The sequence below is a fragment of the Myotis lucifugus genome, unplaced genomic scaffold (assembly GCF_000147115.1).
Source record: "Myotis lucifugus unplaced genomic scaffold, Myoluc2.0 scaffold_28, whole genome shotgun sequence".
In the NCBI taxonomy this organism is placed as follows: Eukaryota; Metazoa; Chordata; class Mammalia; order Chiroptera; family Vespertilionidae; genus Myotis; species Myotis lucifugus.
In genome coordinates this window covers 5,980,838-5,999,441 of record NW_005871076.1, presented here as the reverse complement: position 1 = coordinate 5,999,441, position 18,604 = coordinate 5,980,838, and the positions used below count along the sequence as shown (strand labels likewise).

General features: G+C 33.6%; 1 protein-coding gene across 14 annotated transcripts in view; it reads left to right on the top strand.

The window, feature by feature from the left end:
* Nucleotides 1-16,552, top strand: part of MATR3 (matrin 3) — a 48,776-nt gene extending 32,224 nt beyond the window's left edge. For 7 of the 14 annotated variants that reach the window (XM_023752096.1, XM_023752095.1, XM_023752094.1 and 4 more), the window contains 13 exons: nucleotides 3,913-3,974; nucleotides 4,884-4,925; nucleotides 5,440-5,552; nucleotides 5,789-5,841; nucleotides 6,788-6,913; nucleotides 7,814-7,939; nucleotides 8,106-8,273; nucleotides 9,043-9,174; nucleotides 9,540-9,583; nucleotides 9,677-10,049; nucleotides 12,199-12,565; nucleotides 13,021-13,142; nucleotides 15,349-15,564. In XM_023752096.1, coding sequence (XP_023607864.1) covers nucleotides 3,913-3,974; nucleotides 4,884-4,925; nucleotides 5,440-5,552; nucleotides 5,789-5,841; nucleotides 6,788-6,913; nucleotides 7,814-7,939; nucleotides 8,106-8,273; nucleotides 9,043-9,174; nucleotides 9,540-9,583; nucleotides 9,677-10,049; nucleotides 12,199-12,565; nucleotides 13,021-13,142; nucleotides 15,349-15,399 — 1,779 coding nt within the window. In that variant the 3' untranslated portion in view covers nucleotides 15,400-15,564. Of the gene's footprint in view, nucleotides 1-3,912; nucleotides 3,975-4,883; nucleotides 4,926-5,439; nucleotides 5,553-5,788; nucleotides 5,842-6,787; nucleotides 6,914-7,813; nucleotides 7,940-8,105; nucleotides 8,274-9,042; nucleotides 9,175-9,539; nucleotides 9,584-9,676; nucleotides 10,050-12,198; nucleotides 12,566-13,020; nucleotides 13,143-15,348 lie in introns of those variants that run through there. The other 7 variants (XM_006086519.3, XM_006086520.3, XM_006086518.3 and 4 more) reach the window with 5 other exon arrangements.
* The last annotated feature ends 2,052 nt before the right edge of the window (nucleotides 16,553-18,604 follow it).

Genomic DNA, 18,604 nt, shown 5'->3' with positions numbered 1-18,604 from the left:
TATGTTGTCCTTTTCTCTTTCAATGTTTAGATTTTACTTGTTCTCTGATTATTATTTTTTCAATATACAGTGCAGTTGACTTAAAGTCAACACGACCATCCGTTTTTCCTGATGTGGTGTATAGTTCATTTCTATTTAACTGGGATATGTTGCCATGAAATTGATGGTTACTGTTACATAGGGTATTTTATTTACAGTAACATTTGGAAAGGTCATTTTCTATTCATCACAATTCCTTTTAAATGCATTTTTTAGTGAGTATTGATTTTGAATTAACTAAATCATAGATTATAATCTAGTGTTTGGACCTCAATATTTTTGTCACAGATAATTAAGAGGAGAGACGTATATTTGAGTTTATAGAGTACTTTGAAAAATGTTTTTTAAAAGTAATTCTCAAGTATTACAAAAATCTTTTGAATTAATGTATAGTTTAAGTACACAAATATTTTAATCTATACCAAAATAGATTAACATTAAATGCTAAATTTAAAATTATAGTTCAATTTTCATTTAAGATACAGAATTTCAAACTCATGGAAATTCATTTGATAGGTGATTTGACTAATGTCCTTTTTCAATTTTTTTGACTAATACTAAGAATATATTATAGGATGTAGTTTTTGTTCAGTACTGAACTTCAAGTTCTAGGTCTGATGGGAGTTTACTTAATAATAAAGTCCATTAAACTTTGGTGACACAAAATGTTTGCTTACTCCTTGCCTTTTTGCAGTAATGGCAATATTGACCGATGTTTTCAGGTAGGATCTCTGAATTCCAAGGAAAATCACTAGTTACATATCTCAAATGAAAGTGATTTTAAGGGACTTAACATCTTTGTTACTGGAGTAATAAATCAAAACCTGTTGTTAGAAGTCTCCTTTTGACTGAGCAGTAATTTGACCTTGTTGCTTGCACATAGAAAATCAATTGAGTAAAGGAACACAAAAGGAAACCACAGGAGGACCTGAATCAGAGAAAAGTTTCTGTTTCATATATAGAATTATTTTTTCTCCAAATTTTGCTACCTCTAGTTCCTAAACAGTGATATTAGTAAATAATAGTAAATGGGGTCTAAACAAACAAAAGAACAGTTTAAAAATATTTGGTGAAACTTTAGGTTCAAGAGTAAGATACCCTAACTCTAGTATAAGAGGTACTTTTAACCTGTAAAAATGCTTAGGCCCTACCTAGTTTTGGTTTTCTGACAATATTGGGAATATTAAGAACTAGTTTAGAGGTCCTTTGATTGCTTGATTTACAAAATGTATATTTGTAATTTGGACCAATTTTAAGAAGTGTAACCACCTGAATTCTCAATGTAGAGTTTCCTTAACATAGCTGATGTTTTCTGGATACCTGCATAATTGAAAAAAAATAATTAAATTTTTACATTTAGCAGTGGTTCTTACTCTTTTGATAGCTGATATAGAAACAATTACTTCAGAGAAAATTCCTGGGGTGAAAGTAGATGACATTTTTTAAAATATTTAATCCTGCTCTCTGGTATTGCTGCATAACTTGGAAAATCTGTTCTTTTCACTTAATGGTAACGTTAAGTAACCTACATGATCAAAACTTTTTAGTATGAAATAAGAAACTTTTAGGTGAAAAAACCTCATCTAATTTGTCATCATTTATATTTAAGTGACTTTCAGTGATGGTATTGCTTTTCTTTCTTTCAAGGTCATTTTAGAGCATCAAGTTGCTTTTCTATACAACCTCAAATTCCTTTTACTTAAAGAAAACTGGCCTTTCACTGTCTTGTCACTTGAGTTCATATTTTTCCTTTTAGTATTATTCTAGAAGCCCTTATGTTATTCTTTATTCTGCCATTCCAAAAGTGCTTCTCCAAATTATCCTTTCTTATATAACTTGGTTTTCCTACAGAACTTCTGAATTCAAAAAGAGAATCCTTATTCTTTTTTAATCTGATATGAGAGTTAACCTCTATGGAGAATCCAAGGATTTATAAGTTTTTTAAAAACCCTTTGACTTTTAATCCTCACTTTAAACCAAACAGTAAAAGATCAGGTGTGGTAGTGCAGATTAGTAATGTGTGGGTTTGGGGAGGTTTGTAACTGATTCTTTCATCTTGGCCTTCCTTCTAGTACTTGAGTCCCTTGAAAGATCAGCCACACTTTAGCGTAAGTTTGGACCTTTTAAAAGGGCATGGAGTGTTGGATATAAATAATTTCTGTTCAACTAGATACCCTTTCCCTCTCCAATGAATTAGAAGCATGCTTTAATAGGGTGACTTAACTCCTCTCCCAACACACTACTTTTCAAGGATATTTTATAAATAAAATCTGAGGATATTTTTAGTTCCGAAAATTCTAAATTATTTGTTGAACCCTCTTCTGTTTTTTATCAACTTTACCTATGGTGCCTCTTGCTTACAGCCATTTTAAAAGTGGCCTCCAACAAGTCAATGGTCTGTTGCTTTGCCTGTAAAACCCTTTTATATCCCAAATAATCTAGTTGTAGAGCCAGCTGGAGAGATCTCTTTGAATTCCTTATTGATAGCCATTATTCAAAAGACGATCTGGATTTGAGAGATAGCTCTTCAAGTTCTGAGAAATGCCATTCTGTTTGGATGTATTTCATCTTGGTTCTCTCATGGGATTTTAGTTAATTCTATTAGAATGTTTGTAAACTTATAAGATAAATCAGTTTTTTAAATTTAGGATCCTGTCTATAAAAACAATTCTAAAGCTTTTCAAAAAGTTATCTCTTGTAAATTTGGTTCTTTGTTTTAATTCAGCTCGTGAGAGCCTTTTTTAAAACATTGCCTGACCATGTTTTATATTCCAAATATTGCATTAGGTAGTGTGGATGTTATAAAAGTTGTTGCCTCATTTTGTGAAACAATAATACTCATACAGCAGGAATTGTAAAACAAGATAGCATTCATTAGCAATGTAATAATATTTCACTTTCTGAGCACTTTCTATGTGCCTGGCAATAAGCAGTTTATCTTTATTTAATTTACTTTTTATAAAACCATACGAGAATATTGCATCACAATGAATTGTTTTGTACCAGAGACTCACATCTAGCAAGTGACACCTTGGAAATAGAACCAGGCAGTGTGGCAGCAGAGCCTACTTTTCCTAACAACTCTCTTATATTACTTAAAACATTAATCATTTACTTACTTTTTTAACTAAAGAAACGAACATTTATTTGCATAAAATAGAAAAGTTAATCCCTTTAAATTTGAAATAAATACAAAGGAGCAAATATTGACCAAATGGAGCGTTTCCCTCCTTTAAAAGTTGGGAGCTGGCATTGAAATTTGCTTCTTTATTTTTGGGAAATACAATGGGAACTTAGATTTGGGGTAAATGGGGAATATGTTCTAGAAAAGCCATTTCTGTTGAATCATCTTAGCTTTATGTTTGTAGTATACTTGGGTCATATCTCAAAGGCTAGATGAAATTAAAGCCTTCATGTTTAGCTAATTGTTCACATTTAAAACATACTTTCTAGGAAAGTAGATATAAGCGTGGATATTTTGTCATATTTAGAGTACTATAAAAAAGCAATTCTAATATTTGACATGAATAATTTAGTTTGTTCTACAGCAGAAATTATGTCTAGCTAATCTAAAGCAAGGTCAGTTACTATTCTTGATCTTTTTTATTAACTCTATATCTTTTCCCTGTCAAGGCCTATTAATATGTTAACCAAGTTATCCAGTTTTTCCAAGAGTGTGCATGTCGTATTTGAGGGCAGGATCAAGATACAGGGATTCAGAGAAAAGATTTTAAATTCAGTGTGATTAGTGAATGTGCAGGTGTTGTACAGCCTATGATACTGCATATAAATTAACATCCCAGAGTTTGAATGGTTCAAGTGAAAATATTTTAGCTTTATATTTGTTAATTCTACGAATTTACTTTGCTGCAGGAGTGGAGTCAACATATCAATGGAGCAAGTCACAGTCGTCGATGCCAGCTGCTGCTTGAAATGTAGGAGTTTGAAATACCTTTAAAGCATCCTTAATCGTGAATTGGAAACAACCATTGATTGGTTTGGGGGAGTTGGTCATTTACTTGTAATATCCACATTGTTATTACTGCATAGGCAATGTTTAGATCTGGGATCTTATATGGAATATTAGATGCAGTGATAGTGATACTTTTGTTAATATTCTAGTGTAAATAAACATTGGTCTTTTTATACAAATTGAGAGGATTTTTAATAGACTTAAGATAGCTTTTGATACGTAGGGTATTTCAGTAACAATAATACATGCTCTAAAAATATTGAATATACAAAGAAAGGAAAAGTTCATAGAAGTTACAAATTAGTTGTTAAGCAAAAACTTTCAGGATGTATTTTTTGGTTTTGGCATACATTTGTTTCTGAGTTTAAACTAGAATAAAATTGATTTCATGGAGAATCTTCCTGCCTAAGCAGCACACATAATACCCATTGTTCACTGGTGTTGCAATTTTCACATATGCCTACCTCTATTGGGGCTGTCCTTTCTAGTGTGTTCTTGGTACTTATATAGGAAAAGCAAAACCTGTGTGGTTGGTCCTCATTTCCTTATATAGCCCATATTTCTAATTCCTCATACAGTATTGATTCTATTTAAGACTTAGCAAATACAGAAAAAAAAGTCAACATTAATTACCTACATTTTCACGCAGTACAAAACAAATTTATTTTCATTCCTTTGGATTAATTTGTAGTTTTGAAGTTTTTCTTTGGGAAATATCAATGTATGGCATGTTTTAAACTGTAAATATTTTTTAAGACTTAGACTTTCCTATAACTTTACTAATAAGTAACCTCTATTTTAAAGGCCAAACAAGGCTATTTTGTGAAAAGGACAGTTTTATTTTAAAGTTAATTTTCTGGTCTTTTTAAAGCTACCCAGAATGGAACCCTGACAATGATACAGGACACACAATGTAAGTTAAAAATTTTAAGCTATTGTTTGTAAAGGAGATCAATGTAAGGAATTCAGGTTAAACTTTTCAAAATATTTTGTGAATATTTTTTATTGAATGTGAGGGCAAAGTCACTGTGGGTGAATTTTATTTTTTATAATTTTAACGATTAAAAAGTTTATCATTTTAATGAAATCCAATTTATCATTTCTTTTAATTTTTCTGGTGTCTTTTGTGTCTCTCGTGTTAATAAAAAGTTTTTACCGCCCTAGCTGGTTTGGCTCAGTGGATAGAGCGTGGGCCTGTGGACTAAAGGGTCCTAGGTTCAATTCCAGTACTGTGGGTGAATTTTCAGAAACTATTTTATATAGTAATTTTTTATTGTATTACTATTAAGAATTTTCTTCATTGCTTCACACATAAATGCCCCCAAAGATTAGAATCATAGTTATATGGGGGTTTTAATAATGAATTTTAATTATTTCTGGTGGACATCTTTATCATGCTTGTTATATTTATGTCTTCACATTACTAGGGGTGATCCCTTCATGTTGCAACAATCTACAAACCCAGCGCCAGGAATTTTGGGGCCTCCACCTCCCTCGTTTCATCTTGGGGGGCCAGCAGTTGGACCAAGAGGAAATCTGGGTGATTATAAAATTTGTGTTATTCCCTAAGAAGTTTTGCCATAAAAATAAACTGATTATGGGCAAAAGAAGACTCATTAAACTGTTATTAAAAAATAACATTGCATGAAAAGACATGGTGCTCATATTTGTAATATCTTTTTAGTGTTTGAAAGTTATTCGTTTTTCAATTGAAATAGCCTATTATAGCAAGTATATTTATTACAAGAATAAAAAAGTACTTTTTTTCACATAAAGGTGCTGGAAATGGGAACCTGCAAGGACCAAGACACATGCAGAAAGGCAGAGTGGTCAGTAACTCAACTCTTGCTTTTACTGTAATTACTGTTTCATGAATGATGTGCTAATTGAATTTGTGTCATAGTCCTTTCTATTGAAAGACTGTTATAGTTTGAAAGCCATCAGGCTTTTCTATTACTTTGATCAGAGTTAATCTTTAATATGCCTATAGTTGAGAGGCCTCTCTTGATTCAGGGCCTTAAGAACTTTCCTATCCAGTAATGTTCATAGTATTCAATTTAAAAATCAGTGCAGAGACTGTTTCCTGAAACTGAGATCTACCCTTCCGCACTGACATGTGATTTCCTGTATAGTTTTTAAAGTCTCTAGAATGTTATATGACAGTGATGGCGAACTTTTTGAGCTCGGCGTGTCAGCATTTTGAAAAACCCTAACTTAACTCTGGTGCCGTGTCACATATAGAAATTTTTTGATATTTGCGACCATAGTAAAACAAAGATTTATATTTTTGGCATTTATTTTATATATTTAAATGCCATTTAACAAAGAAAAATCAACCAAAAAAATGAGTACGCGTGTCATAGGTTCGCCATCACTGTTACATGAGTTGATATTTTAAACTAGAGGCCCAATGCATGAAATATGTGCATGGGTAGGGTCCCTAGGCCTGGCCGGCGATCAGGGCCATTGGGGGGCTTTCGCCAGCCCCACCGCCAGTCACCTCCCGCTGCAGGACAATCAGGGGGGCGGGGGGGCCCTGCTGGCACCCACCTTGGCTAGCCTGCGGGCTGGGGGCAGCTTCTGCATTAAGCACCTGCCCCCAGTAGTCAGTGCGCTTCATAGCGACCGGTCTATTTGCATATTAGGCTTTTATTATATAGGATACTTAATCTGTTCTGGTTAACATTAGACTCAACTATAAAATTAGTGTGCATAACTTGTTTCATATTGCTTTTAAAGAGATTTATTGACTTGATTCTCTTTCCCAATGAATAGGAAACTAGCCGAGTTGTTCACATCATGGATTTCCAGCGAGGGAAAAACTTGAGATATCAATTATTACAGCTGGTGGAACCATTTGGAGTCATTTCAAATCATCTGATCTTAAATAAAATTAATGAGGTATGAGTTTAAAATACGTATAGTATTTATTCATCACTAATATATTTCCTAAAGAGATTATTGCATGATTTTGTATTAGAGAAATAATTCAATATAATCTTTCTTTTTTCTTTAAAATATTTTTATTGATTTCAGAGAAGAAGGGAGAGGAGGGCAAGAGAGGTAGAAACATCAATGATGAGAGAAAATCATTGATCAGCTGCCTCCTGCACACCCCCTACCGGGGATCGAGCCCACAACCTGGGCATGTGCCCTTGACCAGAATCAAACCCAGGACCCTTCAGTCCACAGGCCAATACTCTATCCACTGAGCCAAACCAGCTAGGGCTCAATGTAATCTTAAATCATCAATATGGAATGAAGTAGATGAAAAGCCAATAGTTGAAGTATGTTAGTATTTAAGTCTTAATGAATATCAATGTGTTCTTTAAATAAAAGAACATATAACAAAACCATTTTTTACCATAGGCTATAATAAGCAAGACAAGTTCTTATGGTATCTCATCAATGTTGTAATGAAACATTATTCAAGGACCTGTTCTAATACTAAATTCTAGTATTAATAGATAATTAGTGAGCTTATAAATTTAGATTCTTGAGCAGTAAATTGTCATTATTAAATTACTCTAAGGGCTGTAAATGGATAAATCTTTGGAAAGTCATTTAAAACTTTTACCAAAATCATGCCAAATCATTATTTCAAGTCCAGTAGGCATAAGTGATAGTTCAGTGCCATGAAGATAAAATCTGGGACATCGTTTAAAAAAAACAGCATGCTAGCAATGTTGGTTTTTCTGCTTTTAGATTCTTGAAAGTATTTTTTATTTAATGATTAAATATGTCTGGAAAGACTTGGAACAATGTTTGAAATAGTTTTGTTTTTTATGTTTATAATTGCAGGCATTTATTGAAATGGCAACCACAGAAGATGCTCAGGCTGCAGTGGATTATTACACAACCACACCAGCATTAGTATTTGGCAAGCCAGTGAGAGTCCATTTATCCCAGAAGTATAAAAGAATAAAGGTAAATGTCTTTTTTTCAGATTTATATTGCCATTCATTTAATGTATCATTTTAATTAACTTTAGCTACTTTAAATTGTTGCTAATAACTAGGATAATATTAACTAATAATTATAGTGTACCTACCAACATTTGACATGCCCTTTTTTCCTATTTACTAAATTAAAGAAACCAGAAGGGAAACCAGACCAGAAGTTTGATCAGAAGCAGGAGCTTGGACGTGTGATACATCTCAGCAACTTACCTCATTCTGGCTATTCTGACAGTGCTGTCCTTAAGCTTGCTGAGCCTTATGGGAAAATAAAGAATTATATACTGATGAGGATGAAAAGTCAGGTAATATACATGTAGAGATTTTGAAAAAGACTATTCCTTAAAGTGCTTTAAGATTTATTTGTGTGTCTATGTATTCTCATTTTAAGTTAAAAAAAAAAAGCACGAGGAAGTAATTTTCTTTATCTCCTCATAGATTAATTTTTTTAGCCACACAATATTTTCTTCCACATTGAAGTAGATGCATAAGGTAAAGCATCGAATAAAAGTGGAAAGTAAAACTCTCTTTTGCTCAGGCTAGTAACACTATTTGTTTCCAGGGTTTGCTTCCAAAAATCTTCCTATGTGTAGGTATTTATTCTCCCTTTTTTTTTCTCTTGTTATTTCAACTGGGATACTGTTGTTTCAGAGAGAGGGAGAGAGATAGAAATAGAAACATTGATCGGCTACCTCCTGCATATCTCCTGGGGATTGAGCCTGCAACCTGGGCATGTGCCCTGACCAGGAATCGAACCCAGCTACCTCCTGGGGACAGAGAGCTCAACCAGCTGAGTTGATAGTTACTTTCAACTATCAACGGCTGGGTTAATAGTTACTTTCTTTAACAGCGTTCTGGTTTATATCCTTTCAGATTTTTTTAATTATAATTTTTTCTTTTCTTACAGAATTTGATTAATATTTACTAAGCTTATTACTTTAATTACTTTTTTGCAGGAAGCCTGCATATAGGTAGTTTTATATTTGGTCCTACCTAATAAATGGATAGAAAGAATAGTAAGCACCATATTATATACAGTTCTCTAAGAAATAATCTTCTTTCTAACTTTTTAAGGCCTTTATTGAAATGGAGACCAGAGAAGATGCTATGGCAATGGTTGACCACTGTTTGAAAAAGGCCCTTTGGTTTCAGGGGAGATGTGTGAAAGTTGACCTGTCTGAAAAATACAAAAAATTGGTACTAAGGGTATGTAGTACTTGATTTGTCTTACTTATATTGGGTTTAGTAATTGAAAGAAAGCAACCTCCTCTTTTTTTTTTTTTTGGTCTTCCTTAGTAGCAGAAGTTTTCTATCTGGTGTTCTGTAAAAGCACCTGGATTCTTTGAACAAAGTTCTGCTACCAAAATGTTTATTATCCACTGATTGATTGAAATGTTGATTGTAAAAAACTGCTGACTTAAAGTTACCTTAAATTCTTAGATATGTTTATAGGGATTGAATAAGCATAGTTGATTATATGAAGGATGGTCATCAGTTATTAATTAACTGGATAATTATGTATTCTGCAAGTGAATATTTTAATATGTTAATGCAAAATTTTGTCTTTTTAGATTCCTAACAGAGGCATTGACTTGCTGAAAAAAGATAAATCCCGGTAATTTCATTTTGTTTGTGTGTATAAATAATGGTATATTAAACTATTGTTTTCCAACTCAGTATTAATTGATGTATATCTCCTTGATTTCAGAAAAAGATCTTATTCTCCAGATGGCAAAGAATCTCCAAGCGATAAGAAATCCAAAACTGAGGGTTCCCAGAAGACTGAAGGTACAACTGAAGGTAAAGAACAAGAAGAAAAGTCAGGTGAAGATGGTGAAAAAGATACAAAAGATGACCAGGCAGAACAAGAACCCAGCATGCTTCTAGAATCTGAAGATGAGCTACTGGTAGATGAAGAAGAAGCAGCAGCACTGCTAGAAAGTGGCAGTTCAGTGGGAGATGAGACAGATCTTGCTAATTTAGGTGATGTGACTTCTGATGGGAAAAAGGAACCTTCAGACAAAGCTGTGAAAAAAGATGGAAATGCGAGTGCTTCAGCTGCAAAGAAGAAGCTTAAAAAGGTAAAGGAAAATTGTATTGATCTGTTTTAATAGAAAACTAGATCAGATAAATGTTTCAAATTATTTACCTTAGCAGATTAAAGAGATTCAATCACTTATATTAGAAAAAAATCAGGTGTGAACTATAATACAAGCATTTAAGTTTAAACTCTGCAATAATTGGATTAAATAGGACCTCTTAAAGTTGCCCAAAAATGACAGTGCAAAAAGAGGACTTCTTAGTAATGAAGGGAAAATACTTAAAACTATATATACTTCTACATTGTAAGTACTTTGAAGCAGCTGTATAGTTCAGCTTGTTTTTTAAAAGATGGGTATGATTTTGCAATAAATTAACTGACCAAAAGATGATTAAAACATTTCCACTCATTAAAAAATTGTTGAACTTAAAAATTCTTCCTATATGAGAAATGTACACTTGATCAGATATTTCAGTAACTTTTAAAATATTTTTCTTAGAATAGATGTTACAAATAGCATATAAGATGAATATAAAAATAGGTACATGATACAAGGAACAATAAATAAAGCAAAGACCCATGTATACTAAGGATTGGAGCATTAAAATGTCTTTGAAGCCACTTATATTAAATGGTTCTTGAACCCTGGCCAGGCACCTAGGTTGTAGTGTGGTCCTGAGGCCAAGGTTGCAGGTTCAATCACCAGTCAGGGCACATACAAAACTCAACCAATAAACGCATACATGAGTGGGACAACAAATCAATGTTTCTCTCCTCGCCCTCCCTCCCTCTCTTCTTTTTCCTAAAAATCAACACATAAACCCTTTTTATCTAATAGAAGGCTAATATGCAAATCGACTGAATAGCAGAACTGCCGGTTGCTGTGACGCGCACTAGTGGTGTCAGTGCGCTCCCACAGGAGGAGCACCGCTCAGCCAGAAGTCCTGAGCCGGGCTGATGACTGGCAAGCACATCAGTGGTGGTGGGGAGCGGACTTGACTGCAAGAGGGCGCAGGCCAGGCTGAGGGATGCCCCCACCCCACCCCCTACCCCCAGTGCAGGAATTTTGTGCACTGGGCCTATAGTTATTTAAAATGAGATTTTTGTAATCCTATTCTATGGTTTCTTTCTAAACAACATTCAACTATTAGAAATTTTTGTGTTAATCCTCACCTGAGGATATTTTTCCATTGATTTTTAGGGAGAGGGAAAGACAGAAACATCAGTGTGAGAGAAACACATTGATTGGTTGTCTCCTGCACTTGCCCTTGAGCAGAATCGAACCTGGGACCCTATCCACTGAGCCAAACTGGGTAGGGCCAACTATTAGAAATTTTTACCTCCAGACTCTTAAAGAGCTTGTGATTATTAAACATTTATTGCATGCTATACATTTTTGTAAGCTCTTTATATATGTTAATTAGCTTAACCCTCACAGTAATCATATGCAACAGATGTCTTCATTATCATTATCCCTATCTCATGAATGAGGAAATTGAGGCATGGAAAAGTTCATTAATTGTCAGTGGCCGTACTACTTATAAGTGGTCAAGCCAAAATTTAAGCCTAGGCCATCATACTCCAGAGCTTGATTTTTTTAAAAAAATTTTTTTTTAACTGCTACACTTGTTTTGGATTGGGTATTCTCTAAAAAACAGTTGTGTCACAAGATACTTTTTTCCAGAGGACATCATTAAGTTATTTATAACTAATCAGTTACTTGATATACTAGAGGCCCAGTGCACCAAATTCATGCACAGGTAGGGTCCCTAGGCCTGGCCAGAGATCAGGGCTGATTGGGGCCTCCCTCTCTTCTGCGCTGCCCCCTGGTGGTCAGCGCATGTCATAGCAAGCAATTGAACTCCCGAGGGGACACTTTGCATATTAGCCTTTTATATATATAGATTATATATATAGAAGATAGATGCTCTAGAAATATAAAAGTCTCCAAATGCTTAGAATATGACTATCCTCATATCATTTATTTTTTGCTCTCTGCACAAGGCAAGCCTTCAATTATTTAGTTTTAAAACAAGCTAAGTTTTTTAAAATCAGTGATTTTTAGGGGGGAAAAAGTATTTTGAGAGAATGAATAAAGACAAAGACGCTGTCCCTTTCCCTTTAAGTAAAGCAAATGGAAGGGATGCTGCAGGATAATTGTTGCAGAGTAAATTTGTCTTTCTTAACAGCGTCGTTTCCCAGGGAATATGGAAGGTTTTGTCACTCTAGATGAGGTTGGTGATGAGGAAGATTCGGAACTTCAGAAACTTCGTAAATCGGGCATGGCATTTAAATCTGGTGACAAAAATGATGATGGTTTGGTTGAAATTAAGGTGGACAAGATCGAGGAACTTGATCAAGAAAATGAAGCAGCGTTGGAAAATGGAATTAAAAATGAGGAAAATACGGAACCAGGTGCTGAATCTGCTGAGAATGCTGATGATCCCAACAAAGATACAAGTGAGAATGCAGATGGCCAAAGTGATGAAAACAAGGAGGACTATTCAATCCCAGATGAGTATAGAATTGGACCCTATCAACCCAATGTTCCTGTTGGTGAGATTTAAGGTTTTGTTCTTCCCCTCTCACCCTTCCCAAACTCATATATAAGATTTTAAAATTGGTCTTACATAAGCTCTGATAGCATTTTATTTATTTCTGTATAGAACAATTTGTTAATCTTAATTGATATATTCTTTTTTTTCTTACCCAAGTCTCCTGATTTTGTATTATCTTTTGTTATCATTACAGAAATGTATTCTTTTCTCAAAGCTTTCTAAGAATTTCACTGGCTTTTTGTTTTGTTTACCTGTTATGTTTCTGCCTTTTTTAAGAGTATAATTAGGTGGGACCTTGAACATCAATTAAATACAACTATTAACTAATGTCATTTTTTGTTGTTGGATTTTGTTTTAGCTTAGGCCATTTGGACTTCTCACACAAAAATAACATTTGAGAACACTAAATTACTCAGTTTACTGAATTTGTAAGAATATATGTTTGTGTTCTAGGTATAGACTATGTGATACCTAAAACAGGGTTTTACTGTAAGCTGTGTTCACTCTTTTATACAAATGAAGAAGTTGCAAAGAATACTCATTGCAGCAGCCTTCCTCATTATCAGAAATTAAAGGTAAGGCTAAATCTGAAAGAGGACAGTTCTTTTGTGAAAACAAATGGTGTAAGCTTATGGAAAGTAAAGCATGTATAACTTTTTTTTTTATTGATGGGCCATAAGCAGTTTAATTCTAGAAACATCTATTCTGCCACTTTCTATAGTATCTTCTAATTAAATGATAATTTAATAATTTCTAACCATGTTAAAAATTTTGTAATAAAATTAAATTTATTTTTAAGTATTCTCAAATGGATATTGGACTGTAATTTGTCTAATTTGGAAAATACTGGGATCCTGAAGACCAAGTGACATAAAGCCTTTTTCGCTTCATAAAGTACTATGTCCTATCATACTTAATGATTTTTACATTGACTTTATTATTTACTAATAATGACACTCTTCAGTAAGTTTTATGATTAACAGGATATAAAGTTAAAGGGGTAAATGAATAGAGCAAAAAATAATCCAAATTTCTATTTGGATTTTTTAAAATTCTATTTTATTGTTTAAAGTATTACAAATAGTAGTACATATGTCTCCTTTTTTTCCCCATTGACCTCCCCCTAGCCTCCCCTATTTCCCAGCACATGCCCTCACCCCCCCACCCCTAGTGTCTTGTGTCCATTGGTTATGCTTAATACAAGTCCTTCGGTTGATCTCTTAAAGTGGGTATTTTAGTTAGTGGCTTCTTTAAGGACAGAATAATGAGATGGATAACAGGGGAAAACCCTAAAAGTAGAGGAGTTAAGCACTCATAATTGTAGGTAACTGTTCTGTAACACAAAACTACAAGAGTAGTTAGTCATCCAACATGTTCTATGCATTTACTAGGATAACATTGAATTTAGGGAATCTAGTTCTTTGCAGTATCACATGTTTTAAATGCGTTCTTTGCTGTGAGTATCTTATCATGGATATGAAAAAAGAATGGTGGTTATTTTCAACAGTAGGAATAATTTTATATATTTCATCCAATTAAGCTGTTTGATGGCAGAAACTATATGTATTACCTAGAGATATAAATATAAAAGTGGTCTCTGGGTGCTTGACACTTTATAAAGAATACCATGCTTTCTAATATTTTCTAGCTATTCTAATTTTCTAGATATTCTATAGGAGATGGTTCTCTTATTTCCTATTTTAATTGAATTTTGTCAACTTTAAGAATTATTATGTAGCCCTGGCCAGGTGCTCAATTGGTTAGAGCATCATCCCCATACATCACGATTGCAAGTTTGATCCCAGTTAGGGTACATACAAGAATCAGCCAATGAATGTATAAATAAGTGAGACAACAAATTGATGTTTCTCTCTCCCTTTGTCCTCCCTCCCTCCCTCTCTCTCAAATTAATAAATTTTAAAAGTGAGAATAAAGAATACTTTTAAAAATATTATGTAATACAATATCTTGCTAAGGATGAATTACCTGATACTTTCCAAGGTGGTAATTTTTCTTCTTTTTAAGGATATAATGGCTTCTAATCTTCATCAATTTACAATAACTACACAGTTGATAAATTTCAGCCAAAAGTAAAGAAACTGGATGTTTTACAGTAGATTTATTTTTATTTTATTTTATTTTTTTACTTTTATTAACGTCTTAATAGATCTTTGGAGTCCAGGAGCTCTAGAGGTTACACATCTAATACAGGTGTCAGCAAGCTACACTTGCAGCCCAACCACCTTCTTTTTATAAATAAAGTTTTCTAGGGACACAGCCACAATGATTCATTTAAGTATTGTTTATGGCTACTTACATAGTTGTAATGGCAGAATTGAATTGTTGAAATAAAGACCAAATGGTTCACAGACCTACAAAATTTACTGCTGGCCCTTTAAGAAAAGGCTGCCCACTTGGTTTACTGGAAGGGGGCATTAAATAAATTCATGTCATTTTAACTAATCAATGTTCTTGGAGTGGTAGCATTTCTATGTAACTGTGGTCTTGAGATTTTCTCATCTTCATAAATTAGTGTTAATTACACATTGAAGTGATTGTTTTTCACATTTCACCATTATTTTCCCATGCCTTATTGTAGTGCCCTGGACCATTTTAGTTTTGTACACTAATAGGAATAACTGAATCTTTTAAAATAGTGATAAGATTATAGGTTAAATTACACTCAAATCCCCAAATCTGGATAGACTGTTTTATTTTGGAGTTAATTAATTTGTGTTTCTCTTAAGTAACTCAACACCTTTAAATTTTTTTACTTTTCAGAAATTTCTGAATAAATTGGCAGAAGAACGCAGGCAGAAGAAAGAAACTTAAGATGTGCAAGAAGCTTAACGATTTCAAGGAAAATAATAGTTCTTCGTTTTTAATGTTAACCTTTTTTAAATACAATACTGATAGTTAGAAGAAAACTATTGTACTCTTTTGTTTTAGTGGAAAAATAATAGATGTCTGTTCTTGTGTTAAGTGTTATAGCAAAAACACATACGGTTAAATTAATGAAGAATTTTTGTTTTATCAGAATGGTAACAGACAAGTACTTTGTAGAGACTGACTTCGTAAGCTACTTGAGACAACTTGCACCACTAAAAAAATGATACGTAGAACTATTCAAAGAAATGAAATTTAGTAGTTCTAAGCTTCAAAGAAATGTCAAAACTTTCGATTCCATTCAATAAAGAACAAAACCAGTTGTATTTTTATTACTTTTCATCTGAAACATTCCACCTTTTAATCTGAGCCTTGCAGACTTTTCATTTGGCGTTTGAAGCTTTTTTTGATTGCATTTCATTTTTTGGTAACTTCATTAACTGAAGTTAGCAATTAAAATACAGGTGCAGTTTTCTTTTAATGTTATGCTGTTGTTTAGGTAATAAGAAATACTAAGTAACTGGCATTAGATTTTGTAATTTTTCCCCTAAGTTTCTGCTAGATTTCGTATTCTAGTAGTCAATGTATTTTCAGTGAAATGTAAAAATATTCTCATTCTCTTTGACCAGTATTAATTTCTATAGACCTTATTGCTTGTCACTTGAATCCTGTAGCTGTCATACATCTGGTATAAGCAACATTTGATTTTTGAAGTGTGTAGACCATCTTTTCATATTTTCAAAATGTAATTTTACATTTCTGCATTTAAAAACAGTTTGGCCATAATCTAAACGCACGCTTCTAATCCATATACCTGCACATGTGATCTTTGTGAACAGAAATTTGCATGTATTATCTGTGTTTACTTGTAACTTTCTGGTTATATACTGCTTATATCTGTGGATTCAAGTTTCTGAGGTGAAATACCAATAAAAACCTAGGTCATGTTCATTGGTTATACATGTTTGAAATGTTAACCAATATAATTTGTCAGTTGTGGTTTTTATTTGCTGTTACACTTTTTTGCATGTTTTAACAAATTACTACATTTTAAATCTAAAGTGTTCTAAAGAGTGCTACTAAAGATCTGAATTTTAAAGTTTTGGTGCTGGTGGATTTCTTGTTCCTGTTACATAACCAAGAAATGGGGCTGTTCATGGGTTTTTAAAACCTTGGGAGTTTAAAATGCTAAAAGACGAAGTAGCAAACACTGATGTTTAGCCATGCTTATTTAATAGTCAAATTGGAAATAACATGTAATAGCAAGAATTAGTTGTAGCAGCCTCTTAAAATATGTTAGGATTCTTGGCTTTCAGGATTATCTGTTCTCAATTTTATTTTTTAATTTAAAAAATAAATAACTTACGAATTCTTTTTGAAACACTTAGGTCCAGGTGTATCAAATGATATATCAAATAGTTGGATACAATTTTATGGTCTTTCTTTGAAGGTCAGATGATAATTTTTTAATGTAACATGCACAAAAAAATCCTTGCCAGTTTACTTGTGCAGTTTAATTTTGGCCTTTACTAATTACCCAATTTTGTTTAATTCTGACTTTTACCTAACAGCAACGACATAAAGCTTTATGTGTACAACAGCATTCCTAATTGTTTTCTGTCAATAATAGCTTTTTTCCCAGAGGTCCTACTTTGTCAGTGTACCAAGTTGTAGAAAAAAAAATTTAGTGTTTTCATAGTATTTAGAAAGCAGAACATCTCATTAACTGATAGTTTTAAATAAACCTGTAACAGCTATTTCTCAGATTATGCAAATCTTTATTTAGCAATGTTTCTACTCAAACTTGCTGTAAAGTTTAAGAACGTTTTTCCCACCTCAATTTTAGCGTTTAGTTTAATCTTACGTCAGTTCTTTTGAGGGAAACTCTTAGGAACACCTATTAATTATTATGGCAGGTGTTATTAAGGTTGTAAAAGCGGAAAGAATACACAAATTTTTATCTGGCTTTGTCCATCGTTGATTTTTGATGTCTTTAAAAAGTAAAATAGGTTCTTGGTGTGTAGTAGAAATCTGCAGGAATGCTGCAGGATGGTTTTTTAAAAATTAAGTTAATAAAAATGTTTGTAGGCTGTAGGCTGTTTAAGAAAATTTATAGTAGTGTGCAGAGCATTTCTGTACATTTCCTTACTAATCTCCATTGAATATAACTGAAAACTCAAGGATTGAGTGGAATGTGCGTGCCCCTTCGGCTCTGGTTCCTATCCTGTGAATGTTGGGTAAGGCTGAGATTTTTCTTCTTTATACTGTACTAGTGGTTCTCTATAGTAGTGCATCAAAATTACCTGGAGACTGCTGAAACATTGCTGAGTCCTGCTCCTAGAATTTCTGATGTGTTAGGTTTCAGTTGGGTCTCAATTTGCATTTTTAACAAGTTATGGATGATGGTGATGTCAAGTATAGAGGTCACACTTTTGAGGAAATTGCTTTACCTATAGCTGAAGTGTTTTGGGGTTTTTTTTAATGTTTTTATTGATTTTTTAGAGGGAGAAACATTGATCATTTGCCTCCCATATGTACCCTCCTGGGGGTCGAACCTGCAACCTGTGTATATGCCCTCACTGGGAATCGAAAAGGGGACCTTTTGGTGCATGGAACGACACTCAACCAATTGAGCCACACCAGTCAGGGCAAGAAGTGTTTTCTGATAGGCATTTTCAGTGAGATGTCTGGTGTAGATACTATCACTTAACAGAACTGGTTTTGCTATTGTTCCAAATCGAAAATTAAAGGAAACAAAAATAATCTTCATTTGGGGGCCTGGGCAAGCATTTCTTTTTCTTCTTTAAAATATTTTTATTGATTTCAGAGAGAGAGAGAAGCATCAATGATGAGAGAGGATCATAGTCAATAGCCTGCCTCCTGCATGCCCCACACTTGTGTTGGAATCTGCAACCTGGGCATGTGCCCCAACCGGGAATCGAGACGTGACTTCCTGGTTCATAGGTCAATGCTCAACCACTGAGCCTCAGTCGGGCAGGAAAGCATTTCTTTAAAAATCGGTGAAGGCCACCCCATTTTAGAAACAAGTCTATCCTTTATTTTTTTGCTCAGAATATTTAAAAAATGGTAATCTTCTGGGGACCTAATGCATTCAGTCAGACATTTCAAGGAAGGAGCAGAAACATGAAGT